General features: G+C 43.0%; 1 protein-coding gene across 1 annotated transcript in view; it reads right to left on the reverse strand.

The window, feature by feature from the left end:
• grm7 (glutamate metabotropic receptor 7) overlaps positions 1-14,727 on the reverse strand; it is a 359,100-nt gene that overhangs the window by 16,234 nt on the left and 328,139 nt on the right. The window contains exon 10 of the mRNA XM_045705724.1: positions 6,051-6,297. Within this exon, the coding sequence (XP_045561680.1) occupies positions 6,051-6,297 (247 nt within the window). The remainder of the gene's footprint in view (positions 1-6,050; positions 6,298-14,727) is intronic.

Genomic DNA, 14,727 nt, shown 5'->3' on the forward strand with positions numbered 1-14,727 from the left:
CTTCAAGACTGTTGGAAAAGCATTCCAGGTGAAGCTGGTTGAGAGAATGCCAAGAGTGTACAAAGCTGTCCTCAAGGCAAAGGGTGGCTACTTTGAAGAATCTCAAATATAAAATATGTTTTGATTAGTTTAATAATACTTCTTTGATTACTACATGATTCCAAGTGTTATTTCATAGTTTTCTCTACAATGTAGAAAATAGTAAAAATAAAGAAAAACCCTTGAATGAGTAGGTGTGTCCAAACTTTTGACTGGTACTGTATATACTGAAAAAATATATATAAATGCAATACGCAAATTGCTGGGCCCATGTTTCATGAGCTGAAATAAAAGATCCCAAAAATATTCCACACATACAAAAAGCTTATTTGTTTCTAATGTTCTAATGTTTAGTAATTTGTGTACATCCCTGTTAGTGAGCATTTCTCCTTTGCCAAGATAATCCAGTGGCATATCAAGGAGCTGATTAAACAGCATGATCATTATACAGGTGCACCTTGTGCTGGGGACAATAAAAGTCCACTCTAAAATGTGCAGTTTTGTCACACATCACAATGCCACAGATGTCTCAAGGTTTGAAGGAGCCCGCAATTGGCATGCTGACTGCAGGAATGTCCACTAGAGTTGCCAGAGAATTGAATATTCATTTCGCAGACGACATGTAACCACGCTAGCCCAGGACCTCCACATCCGGCTCCCCAGTGGGTGGGCCTGGCTCCCAAGTGGGTGGGCTTATGCCCTCACAGGACCACCCATGGCTGCACCCCTGCCCAGTCAGGTGAAATCCAACTATTAGGGCCTAATGAATTTATTTAAATTGGATAATTTCCTTATATCAACTGTAACTGAGTAAAATCATTGCAATTGTTGTATTTATATGTATATTTATGTTTCCATATACATTTTAGGGACACGGTATATTTTACATTAGTTCAGCTCCTTCAGCTCCATTCAACCCCTCACATCTATCTCTAAACACCATCCAGTCCCATCCTTCAGCTATCCTCAACCCCTCTCATCTATCTCTGAAGACCATCCAGTCCCATCCTTCAGCTACCCTCAACCCCTCCCATCTATCTCTGAAGACCATCCAGTTTTTATTTACATTTGCCATATATTTTTCAACTGTGCTGTGATGTTTCACAAAAGTTCTGAACCTTTCTATTCTCATAGTTTCTACAGATTGTAAATTAAAGATGAATATCTTTACTAAAAGTTGTATTATATTATTGATCGATTGACTATGACTTTTCAAATCATCCAGCAATGCTATTTACAGAGTTAGCTCCAGGTACATTTTTCTATCCTTCAGCCATTCCTGAACCAGAAACAACTTACATATGGGTAGTACCAAAACAAGTGATCTAATGATTCTGTCTCTTCGCAGCGAAATCTGCAGAGTTGGGAAGGTTGTATCCCCCATATATATATATATATATATATATATATAAAACATTCTATTGGTTGCAAGAATTTGTATGATAATTTCAATTGAAAATTAAAAGTTTTGAATCCGGTGTCGTTTTGTGTATGAGTTCATAAACCATATGGTATGGAATATATTTTGCAGTCTGTCCATTTATTTGGTCTTTAAATTTAACTGGTATACTTTTTTATTTATCACAATTTTCTTTAACTAATTTTGATCTTTAATGCAGGGCCGACAGACAAATTCCTTGCCTTCATCCCCTTCCATTTTTGGAAGAGGCAAGGTTTTACCTGGAACCAAAAACGCTTCTCTTATGTGGACAGTGAAGAACACTTTCGGAAACACTTCTTTTCTAAGAGTGTACCCATCAGAAAAACTTTACACTTTGCATTTTATATATGCTTTTTCAAAAGCAATGTTTACTGTGTGAAATAAAAAGGAATACAATCAGCATATTGATTGAAAAGATGCCTTCTCACAGCACAAGAGAGGTATTGTCTTAAACAACCCCTGAAAACATGGTTGCCAGGGTGTTGGATTAGGCCCTAAAGCTACGTGTCTAATATGCTTGGATGCATATATTACCTTATTTACACTCTCTCTACAGGATTAACCACATATTACCTTCTCTGTCATTGTCATCAACACTCTAATCACTGAGCCTGTGTAATGTGTAATCACACCACATATGACATCAAAGAAACCTATTACAAGTAAACGTGACACATTCTAGACGTATTTGATGTGTACAGTGTGCAGTCCATTTTAAAGGTACACATATCTCTTGCTAGCACGTTCCAAATACAATGGGTAGGGTGATCAGGAAGCATGCGCCATAGCAGGGTTGGCCATTCAATTATCTCAGTCAATTCAGGAAGTGATGTGAATTAAACAATAGCTTCTACATTTCAGTTTATTGAGAAGTCATTGAAAATAAATGTTTTGTTTCAGTTTAGTTCCCAAATTGACTGCCTTCAATTTAAATTGATCTCTTGACCCTGATCCATAGTAATGCAGTTTCAGGAGTCACCTCAAAGAGACTATATTCCTGCCACTCAATTAAACTGTCATATTCTGCTCCCCTTGTCTCTCCCATGTGAAAGTTGGGAGTGAATTTCTAAAAGTTCTGATAAATATCTCGCTGGAAGAAGCTCATCAGCTTTTTACTCACATCCTCCTCCCCTCTCTTCGCCTCTACTTTCCTCTCTCATCTATCTCCTCTCCTCTCCTCTCCTCTCCTCTCCTCTCCTCTCCTCTCCTCTCCTATTTTTCCTTGTCTCTCTTCTCCTTCAGCCTTCAAGAAATGGGAACAAGGTCATAGCAAAAAGTAGTAGAAGATTAATTTGATCTTACCTCTGATAAATTATGAGACTTAGCCTGTTGGAGAGAAAACATTATCTGGTGAGTATGTCTGTCCCAGTGTACCTCAAAGGGGTTGAGGTATAGAGCCTTGTAATGAGACCACATATTCCCCATGAAATTAGAATTTACACATTCATTACTGGAGGATTTTATTTTTGCACGGAGACCTTTTCTGATTAAGAAAAGCACAGTTAAAATGTGGACGGTGTCATTCCAATGGTAGCCTGAAGAATACTGCAATTCTTAGTGCTTTCTTGTTACTCCAAAATGTACGAAGAGTATACAATGGGTTGTATCTTCTAAAACAAAACGTTGTTGTTATCCTGTAATGGTACTAAGATACAGCCCATAATGTTGTAGTGATTGTGCGTTCCCAGTAGGTGACTGCATTCTCATATTAACAATGCTATGATATTCATGCTGAAACAAGGATCACAAGACCAAGGCAACAGTAATAGTGGAAATCAATGACAAGAACATAGCTCCTGATCAGCTTTGGTGGTGTTTACAGCTGTGTGTGTGTGTGTGTGTGTGTGTGTGCGTGCGTGCGTTCGTGTGTGTGCGTGCGTGCGTGCGCATGTGTTTGCATGTGTTTACAACATCACAACATCACTCTGAACTCAGAACACATTGAAACAGCCTGAGGTTATCCAAGTTATAATTGAACATGTGGGTTATTCTTCCCAGGGATTCTTCTACACGTGTTGTGCTGTAATAAGACTACTGTAGAGGATTTGATAATCAATACTGTAGATATTCAAAACTGTAGATAATCAATACTCTAGATAATCAAAACTGTTGATAATCAATACTGTTGATAATCAAGACTTTTCATTAGATTGTTGAGTTGGATGTTTTTCCAGAGATTGTCTTGCTAGTAGCCATGCACAGTGGTAAGACAGATAGCATTTGCAGTGGTAAGACAAACAGCATTTGCTGTGTTAAGACAGATCGCACTTGCAGTGGTAAGACAGATAGCATTTGTAGTGGTAAGACAGATAGCATTTGCAGTGTTAAGACAGATAGCATTTGCAGTGTTAAGACAGATAGCATTTGCAGTGTTAAGACAGATAGCATTTGCAGTGGTAAGACAGATAGCATTTGCAGTGTTAAGACATAGCATTTGTAGTGGTAAGACAGATAGCATTAGCAGTGTTAAGACATAGCATTTGTAGTGTTAAGACAGATAGAATTTGCAGTGGTAAGACAGATAGCATTTGCAGTGGTAAGACAGATGGCATTTGCAGTGTTAAGACATAGCATGTGCAGTGGTAAGACAGATAGCATTTGCAGTGGTAAGACAGATAGCATTTGCAGTGTTAAGACAGATAGCATTTGCAGTGTTAAGACAGATAGCATTTGCAGTGTTAAGACAGATAGCATTTGTAGTGGTAAGACAGATAGCATTAGCAGTGTTAAGACATAGCATTTGTAGTGTTAAGACAGATAGCATTTGTAGTGGTAAGACAGATGGCATTTGCAGTGTTAAGACATAGCATGTGCAGTGGTAAGACAGATAGCATTTGCAGTGGTAAGACAGATAGCATTTGCAGTGGTAAGACAGATAGCATTTGCAGTGGTAAGACAGATAGCATTTGCAGTGGTAAGACAGATAGCATTTGTAGTGGTAAGACAGATAGCATTTGCAGTGGTAAGACAGATAGTATTTGCAGTGCTAAGAGAGATAGCATTTGCAGTGTTAAGACAGATAGCATTTGCAGTCTTAAGACAGATAGCATTTGCAGTGCTAAGAGAGATAGCATTTGAAAAACAGAGTAAAGCTTGTGGGAGGACATATCCATTCATATAGGACTTGTCTCAAATGCATGGCATCATATTCCCTAGTAAAACTGTAGTGCACTACTTTTGACCAGGACTCTGGTTTAAAGTAGTGCACTACATATGGAATAGGGTGCCGGTTGGGACGAACACATTTAAGTTCTGTACAACCAGCAGCATTCCTTGTGGGTGTCGTACGTGACTATTCCAAGGTCTTCCTTCAGATGCTCTTTTACAACATGGCCTCATTCGAATGATGTCAAAATAGTGACGTTCAACCATTGTGGGTATACTGTATGCTGCAGGGTGGAAAAGTCAAACATCATTTTGAGTGATTCAATTGAGTGAACCTTTGGATGAATCCTTGAATAAAGGAAAATATATGAGTTCTTGATACCAACTATGCGTCTTCATGTTTTTGACAAACACAACACAATAATACATTCTACCTGTGGCGTAAATCCTACTTTGACCAAACTGGAAAATCAATTTCCATAATTTCCCTAGATACTAAAACGAATACAAGGAAAAACATACGAGTAATTGATACCCAACTATGCTGTACATCATCAGTTTTTTATATTACAAATGAAACGTAATACATCATAATGCCTGTTAGTGATAACTGGAGTGTGATCCTAACACTGTGAAATCCATTTCAAAAATTCAATTAAAATAAAAAAACAGATGGAGGTAACGCAGATAAACTAATAGTGTGTTTATGAGTGTCACCCTGCACCCTGTGTTCCATTTGAATGAGAAAATGCGCTTCGAAAAATAGATAAGCATACAAACAACATAACAAATGGTGACCCCAAATGGCACCCTATGCCCTACTTAGTGCACTACTTTTCACCAGGGATCCCAGTCAAATGTAGACCACTATGTAGGGAATAGGGTGCCATTTGTGACAGAGACCACCCGATCTGTTCGAGGAGTCCCAGTAACAATACTACAAGTAGCACTTATTAGGAGTAGGGAGTTAATCTGTACCTCCTCTTACTTGCTCTCTCTGTCGAACTTGTGAAGCAAAGATGGTCGACTGCAGATTCTCCAAGAGCAGATAAGGGTCAAACAGTTTAAACTCTCTCAGCAGCAGCAACGGAGTATATTCATTCAGATATCAACGGTTGAACTTAAAACTACATTCTGGGGCAGTATTCACAAAGCGTCTCATAGCAAGGGTGCTGATCTAGGATGAGGGCCCTTGTGTTCATGTACTCATACTATCAGGAAGAGTAGCTGCTGCATAAGCAACATCTAATTGTGATACTGATGAACTCACTTTTGTGACATCTGCTGATGTAAAAAGGGCTTTATAAATTCATTTGATTGATTGAATTGAATTCGTTATGATCTAAAAATGGCAAAACTGATCCTAGATGAGGACTCCAACTCATAGACAGTTTTTTAAATACCAGCCCTGTACTATAACTCCGAGACGGTTTGAGAATATAGACCCTGATGTGGTGGAACTTACTGTTTGGATCGACGTTTTCACAAAGTTCCGTCTTAGCCTCTCCATTGGGCCTGTCACTGGTCTTGTGTGAGAGGCGTGTGGTCAGGGACGCGGCCGTCACCACCGCCTTGAAGCTCCTCTTCCTCTTCTGGACATTAAGCTCCGGGTGGAAGATGATAACATAGACTTTAGGAATGTAGAGCATCCCCAAAGCCACCGAGGCACTGAGATTCATAGAGATACAGAGGGTGGTGGTCTGGATGTACAGCTGGAGAACGAGAGAAACAGAGAGAAACAGAGAGAAACAGAGAGAAACAGAGAGAGAGAGTGACAGTTGTGTTATCAAAGGCACTGAGATTCATAGAGATACAGAGGGTGGTGGTCTGGATGTACAGCTGGAGAATGAGAGAAAGGGAGAAAGAGAGAGATAAACAGAGAGAGGGAAAGAAAGAGAGACAGAGAGAGACATTTTGACTTTTTGTCTTTCTTTAATGATACATCCTAATTTCATTAAAACTTCACTGTGCTGCATACTTACCTTGCCCTCTACACCACAATACAAAACAAAACAACACCACACATCACAATAACAAAAAACCTTTACAACCGTATATCCAACCCATCTTCCCCACCTGTATTGACCTTCCCCCGACACACCATATCTCCTGAAACATCTCCACAGTTTTGATCATTTTATAGAACTCAAATTCCACCCTATGGCGTGCAGAGACCATCCCAATAATAGTAAAGGGTCTGTTATCCCCCCACCTTTGACCCTGTTCCTCCTGATTAGTAAATAGCCAACTTTGGGTGAGCTAACAGAACATTGAACAACACATATTTGGCCTTTTCCTTTTTAGAATACCTGTACCACATTTATAAATATCCCAACTGTAAAAACCACCCCCAACCTGTCACACAGACATGCCAACAAAGACATTAATGGCATTAACCTGGCACACACAGAAAACACATGAATCACAGTTTCACTCATGACACAGAAAGGACTCCCCTGTCCGACTCCCGCGTCAACCCGTGCCAATCAGCTGTTAGTGGCTATGGCTCCATGTAGAACCATCTACTGGAGGTCCCGTGACCTCTTTGGTACTGGGGGTTTGTAGAGCCCCCTCCATCTAAAACCCACCATACTCTCCGCCCCACATACCCCCTGCCACTGATGTGTTCCTAATGTTCCTCACCTTAATGCAGAGGTTGTAGAAGGCTTTACCTCCCACCCCCTCAAACTCCTCCATGCTCAGAGTGCTACAATCTAACAAGTCCTCCAGACCCACTTGCCAGTCCCCAGTCTCTGCCGTCACCTGCAGTGGTGGAAATATTTGTGGCCCCTTCCCCTTTGGCCGCTCAAACACACCCCTTACCGGCTCAGACAGTGCCTCATGGACCTCCTCCAGGAACCTCTCCAGCAGCCTAAGAAATGTTAATCCTGTTTGTTGTGCCAGGGCTTCCGGGGTTTTCCACCCATCCTCCCCCTACACTCACAGGTCACCCAGCCTTAGTAAACCTGCTGTCATCAGTCGCCTCTGCAGGCTGAGCGACTGAACCGATCTCAAAAGGATGGCTGGGTTATGGAAGATTGGATCTTCCCACACTCATACACACAGCCCAGGCTCCACACCCCCTTTTCATGTGGGCCTTACAGCCGCTAGGCGCTCTCCAGCCTCATGAGGAACAGCTACCGGTCCAACCCTAATCCGCCAGTTCTCCTCAGCAGCTCGCATGTTGATTCCCTCCAGCCGACATCAGTATGGTACAGCAGTATCTGCACCACCTTGGGGGAGCAGGTAGCCTAGTGGTTAGAGTGTTGGACTAGTAGAAGATTGCAAGATCGAATCCCCAAGCTGAGAAGTTAAAAATCTGCTGTTCTGCCCATGAACAAGGCAGTTAACCTGTTAGGGCTAGGGGGCAGTATTGACACGGCCGGATAAAAAACATACCCGATTTAATCTGGTTACTACTCCTGCCCAGTAACTAGAATATGCATATAATTATTGGCTTTGGATAGAAAACACCCTAAAGTTTCTAAAACTGTTTGAATGGTGTCTGTGAGTATAACAGAACTCAAATGGCAGGCCAAAACCTGAGAAGATTCCATGCAGGAAGTGGCCTGTCTCACAAGTTGTGTTTCATCTTGGCTATTTTTATTGAAGACTGAGGATCTTTGCTGTAACGTGACACTTCCTACGGCTCCCATAGGCTCTCAGAGCCCGGGAAAAAGCTGAACGATATCGAGGCAGCCTCTGGCTGAAACACATTATCGCTTTTGGCAAGTGGCCGATCAGAGTACTATGGGCTTAGGCGCGTGCCCGAGTTGACCGAATCCTTTATTTTCTTTCGTCTGTTTACCTAAACGCAGATTCCCGGTCGGAATATTATCGCTTTTTTATGAGAAAAATGGCATAAAAATTGATTTTAAACAGCGGTTGACATGCTTCGAAGTACGGTAATGGAATATTTAGAATTTTTTGTCACGAATTGCGCCATGCTCGTCACCCTTATTTACCCTTTCGGATAGTGTCTTGAACGCACAAACAAAACGCCGCTGTTTGGATATAACTATGGATTATTTTGAACCAAACCAACATTTGTTATTGAAGTAGAAGTCCTGGGAGTGCATTCTGACGAAGACAGCAAAGGTAATAACATTTTTCTTATAGTAAATCTGACTTTGGTGAGTGCTAAACTTGCTGGGTGTCTAAATAGCTAGCCCTGTGATGCTGGGCTATCTACTGAGAATATTGCAAAATGTGCTTTCACCGAAAAGCTATTTTAAAATCGGACATATCGAGTGCATAGAGGAGTTCTGTATCTATAATTCTTAAAATGATTGTTATGCTTTTTGTGAACGTTTATCATGAGTAATTTAGTAAATTCACCGGCAGTGTTCGGTGGGAATGCTAGTCACATGCTAGTCACATGCTAATGTAAAAAGCTGGTTTTTGATATAAATATGAACTTGATTGAACAAAACATGCATGTATTGTATAACATAATGTCCTAGGGTTGTCATCTGATGAAGATCATCAAAGGTTAGTGTTGCATTTAGCTGTGGTTTGGGTTTATGTGACATTATATGCTAGCTTGAAATATGGATGTCTGATTATTTCTGGCTGGGTACTCTGCTGACATAATCTAATGTTTTGCTTTCGTTGTAAAGCCTTTTTGAAATCGGACAGTGTGGTTAGATTAACGAGAGTCTTGTCTTTAAAATGGTGTAAAATAGTCATATGTTTGAGAAATTGAAGTAATAGCATTTCTAAGGTATTTGAATATGGCGCCACGGGATTACACTGGCTGTTGAGTAGGTGGGACGCAAGCATCCCACCTAGCCCATAGTGGTTAATAACTGACTTGCCTGGTTAAATAAAGGAAAAATAAAAACTTTTGTCGGAATGCAGCCAACCTGCTCTCCAGTTCCACAATGCCCTGTCCTCCATTGTGGACAGACATATACAACACTGATGGCCCGACATGAAAAAATCCACCAGCTTGCGTTACTGGTCTGCAAGCAACGCAGACCAGCAACACTGGGGGGTTGAGGACAGCCAATTTATGCCACAGGGAGGATGCTGCCAGGTTGTTGATTATCATCACCTACCCTCTATATAACACATGGGACAGGAGCCACCTCCACTTGGCCAGTCTTAACACCGCTGCCTGTGACAGCCCCTCCCAGTCCTTCCTGACCCACCTCTCCGAGCCCAGGTACACCCCGAAAATGTTAAGCCCTCCACAACCCCACTGCAAACCCCCTGGAAGCAGAGGGGGGGGGGGGAACCTATCCCTCCATGCCCCACATAACAGAGCTTTGCTTTAGCCCAGTTCACCCCCATGCCTGTCCAGCACACTCCCTGCAGTTTCCTGCGTAGCAGGCCCAAAAAAAGGCATAATGGCTAGTGTATATAACTGCCCCGATAGAGGGCATCCTTGTCTAATGCCCTGCATCACCCAGACTGGCCTACTGGGCCCCCCTCCCACCTTGACAATACATACCTACATACATGTATGCCCCAGCATACAACATCTTCCCACAGGCCAAAAACCTTTCCCCAAACCCAAACACAGACATTATATTAAACAGATACTAATGGTCTTCACACTCTATCAAACACCTTCTCTTGTTCTAAAGAGACCAGTCCAAAGTTCACATTACAAACTCTTGATTAAGAACAACAAGCGTCCCAGTACACAATATGTCAGAGCCTTGTGTACTATAGAGTTCAGATGTGACTTCAGATGTGAATTATTCCCCAGAATATTTTATAAAACTCCCCTGGGAGTCCATCAACCTCCGGTGCACGGCCGGGGGACATCTTGGTTGCGGCCTCTGCCAGTTCATGGGACAACAAGGGAAGTCCATTTCATCCCTCTGTGCCAGAGAGAGCTTAGGGAGTTCTGCAAACAAAACCTGAGCACACATAGGATCACACAGTTCTGCACTATAAAACACAGTATAAAACGCATCTCCCCCACCACAGAGGTCACCCACCCAGCCGACAACCGTAGACAATGTATACCCTTGGCTTCACCGCTCTATCTTTCCAAACCAAAGAAGAAGGAGCTCGGGGTATCCATCTCCTTGAGCATTGAGAACCTAGCTCTTGCAAGTGCTCCCTTCGCTTTAACCTGGAAAAAACTGACCAAGTCCCTATGTGATTCAGCTAAATTAGCCTGGAGGCCTTCATTGCCTTGCCCCACCAGCTCTACCTACACCTCACTGATACTATGCTCGAGTTCCCCCAATACTCTCCTGGCCTCTGAGGATGAGAGAGTTGTTGACAGAAAAGCCAAATTTGGACTTTTCCCACATCCCACCATTGACTCATACTCCTCTCTTCGCTGCGCCCGCCTTTCCCAAAAAGTATTGAAACCTGAGCAAAAAGTGGCATCTTATAAGAGCATTACATTAAACTTCCAATAGGATGCCTGCCGAGGCCCTGGTGAAATAGACATGGTTATGTGGTGATCCAAAAAACCCACCGGGAGAATGGTAGCACCCAACAACCTATTGCTCTGATTCCTGGACATGTAAAACTGATCGAGTCGGGCTGCACTCACCCTAGCCCCAAAGACTTTCACCCATGTACACTGTCTTGTGTTGGGATGTCTAGTTCTCCAAACATCCACTAGGTCAAACTGATTAATGATGTCCCTTACCACCCCCACTGAGCCTGAATGAGGCTCTTCCCCATTTCTGTCTTTTGTAAAATCCGTTGTACAGTTCCAGTCCCTGCCGACCACCAGCGTCTCCTCAGGCGCTACCTGTGAGAGTTCCTGTCTAAGACACCCAAACAGAAGCCCCCTCTCTCTCCCTGTGTTAGGCGCATACATATTTATAAGGACAAAACCCCTGTCGTTCATTTCTGCTTTTACTACAAGAAGTCTACTTCTGCACTCCTCCTTTGAGGAGCAAATGTTTACGGCCAGACCCAGATCAAAAAGGACTGTCACCCCTGCACTAACATTTGTTCCATGGCTCAGCACACTTGCCCCTTTCCACCAGAGCTCCCAATCGACTTCATTTACCTCATCAATATGCGTCTCCAGCAGAAACAACACCTGTATTTTTTGGTTTATATATTCACCCAACAGACACTTCTTTCCTGCATCTCTGGCACCATTTATATTAAGTGAGCCTACCCGGAGAGTCTCCATAAGAAGTGGGAGAAAAGCCAGCAAAGAAAGAAACCAATAGCAAAGCTCAAAAAGCGCCAGTGCCAGAAAAAAACTATTAATCTAAACAGCGTCTGAAGGTAGACCCATATGCACCGTTATGACCCACTTCCTCAACCTAAAACGTTTCCTGGGTGAGAGGACACCATCCCCATAATTCTTCATAGCGTGTTGTATTGATCTTACAAACTTTCCTGGATCGCAAAAAAAGCTTCAAGATTAACCTTCTTTTTCCCTTTAGTCTCATTCAGGAACCTTAACAATACTTTGACCTCTCTGCCTGACTGGCTGTCAGCTCTGTACCCATTGAGGAGGAGTCTGAAAAGAAAGCCTCTTCATCATCCTCTTCCTCAGACTTACCTTCCTCCTCCTCGTCTCCATCTCCCATCCTGACCACCTGCCTTTTCTCTCCAGCCTCATCTACACCACCACCGCACCTCTCTGACTCAGAGGGGTTGGGTTAAATGCAGAAGACACATTTCAGTTGAATGCATTCAGTTGTACAACTGATGAGGGTTCCCCTTTCCCATCTCTAGCATGACTAGGCCCAGCCTCATCTACACCACCGCCTATAGCATGACTAGGCCCAGCCTCATCTACACCACCATCTCTAGCCTGACTAGACCCAGCCTCAGCTACACCACCATCTATAGCATGACCAGACCCAGCTTCATCTACACCACCATCCATAGCATGACTAGACCCAGCCTCATCTACACCACCATCTATAGCATGACTAGACCCAGCCTCTGCAGCCGGCGTCTCATGGCCCCCTCACATTGACCTCAATTTCCCCCACTGGCGCTTGTACCCTCAACTTTAAGGGGCTTCCAAGTGGCGCAGCTGTCTAAGGCACTCCGTCTCAGTGCAAGAGGTGTCCTTGGTTTGAGTCCAGGAAGCATCACATCCGTCCGTGATTGAGAGTCCCATAGGGCGGCGCACAATTTGCCCAGCGTCACCGGGGTAGGCTGTCATTGTAAAGAAGAATTTGTTCTTAACTGACTTTCCTGGTTAAAAAATATATATATAAATGACAGCCTTTATGTGGGCACGCTAAGTTCTTATGCCCCAACACTCAAAGCACTGCAGACTATCTGTGCAGCCAAACCCTGCGTAGAGCCCCTCCCCATGCCTCACTTTAAAATGCACAATGAATTGTTTCTCATTGTTTTTCAGAAACATGAACACTTGCCTCCGGAAAGAAACAAAATGCTTAACGGCATCTGCCTGAAATCCTGCCCACAGTACAGGAAAACCGCTAGAAAACTTACCAAAACCTCTCATCTTTTTCCTGATTTGATCATCCGTAATAAACAGAGGCAGATTTGCAACTACCACCACTGTCGAAGGAGTCGAAAGAGGAGAAATCGGGACCAACACATCCCTTACAAATATTCCACTTTGTTCATTCAGGAGGCGGAATGTATAAATTCAGCTCCTACCTGTTCGCCGACCGCGAACAGAACCACCTTAACTCCATTCTCAGGAACACACCTGAATCTATGCCGTGACGACAACGTCTCCTCTGTGCTAGGTTGCGAAGCCATCTTGCACACCACACCGTTCAAACCCCAGGAAACTAAAAGTCTGTTCTCTTCCTCCCTAACTTTCAACAAAAACAGTGGGTACCGCAAAACTAACAGTGCGTTAACACTCCACCATAAAAAAAAACATTGAATATAAGTTAGGACAGAGCCCTCCACAGAGCCTCTGAACTAAAAAACACTCCCAGCATGCAGAGAGAGAGAGAGAGAGAGAGAGAGAGAGAGAGAGAGAGAGAGAGAGAGAGAGAGAGAGAGAGAGAGAGAGAGAGAGAGAGAGAGAGAGAGAGAGAGAGAGACTTGTTTCTGTAGTGAAACAGGAATGACTTGGCCAGTGATCTAACTCCAATCTCAGGGTGGACATTAACCACAAGGCCACTAAATTGGTCTGCATGGAGGTGGTGGACCCATGGTGGAATTACAATTACAGCAGCAAACATTCCAAATCAAGAAATTCCAATTGTATGTGTGTGATTACTACACGTCGATAAGTGTGGGATGGTGGTGGTGGTTGGTATTTGTATATGTATTTATTATGGATCCCCATTAGCTGCTGCCAAAGCAGAAGCTACTCTTCTTGGGGTCCAGCAAAATTAAGGCAGTTTATACAATTTTAAAACATTACAATACATTCACAGATTTCACAACACAATGTGCCCTAAGGCCACCACTACCACATATTTACAGTACTAAATCCATGTGTATGTATAGTGTGTGTGTTGTGTGTGTGTGTGTGTGTGTGTGTGTGTGTGTGTGTGTGTGTGTGTGTGTGTGTGTGTGTGTGTGTGTGTGTGTGTGTGTGTGTGTGTGTGTATGTGTGTGTGTGTGTGCCAATGTTTGTGTTGCTTCACAGTCCCCGCTGTTCCATAAGGTGTTTTTTTAATCTGTTTTTTTTTAATCAAATTTTACTGCTGCATCAGTTACTTGATGTGGAATAGAATTCCATGTAGTCATGGCACTATGTAGTACTGTGTGCCTCCCATAGTCTGTTCTGGACTTGGGGACTGCGAAGAGACATCTTGTGGCATGTCTAGCTTCATTTCTCTATAAATGTTTAATGTGCTGTGTCTGCTGCAGCCAGAGTTGGGGAGTAACAGATGACATTTAAAGTAACCTACCCAACCCAGGCTGCAGCATACAGTCACGGCCAGCAGACCAGCAGTATTAGTCATGACCCAAGCTTGCAGCCCTACTGGCTCCCTGCCGTGTCAAAGCTGAATGTATAAGCAGATTGACCAGGTCGATTATAGGATTTCTAGGGGTTGGTCTCAGGTTCACCGTCTGCAATCCCAAATAGCACCCTATTCCCTAAATAGTGCACTACTTTTGACCAGAGCCTTATGGGCCTACAGGTCTCTGGTCTAAAGTATTCCACTTTTTAAGGATAGGGGTGTCATTTGGGACGTAACCTATGCCTCAAATACATTTTTTGTCTCCTAGCATCTCACGGCTCCACAATCCCTGAG

Source organism: Salmo salar, chromosome ssa22 (genome assembly GCF_905237065.1).
Source record: "Salmo salar chromosome ssa22, Ssal_v3.1, whole genome shotgun sequence".
In the NCBI taxonomy this organism is placed as follows: Eukaryota; Metazoa; Chordata; class Actinopteri; order Salmoniformes; family Salmonidae; genus Salmo; species Salmo salar.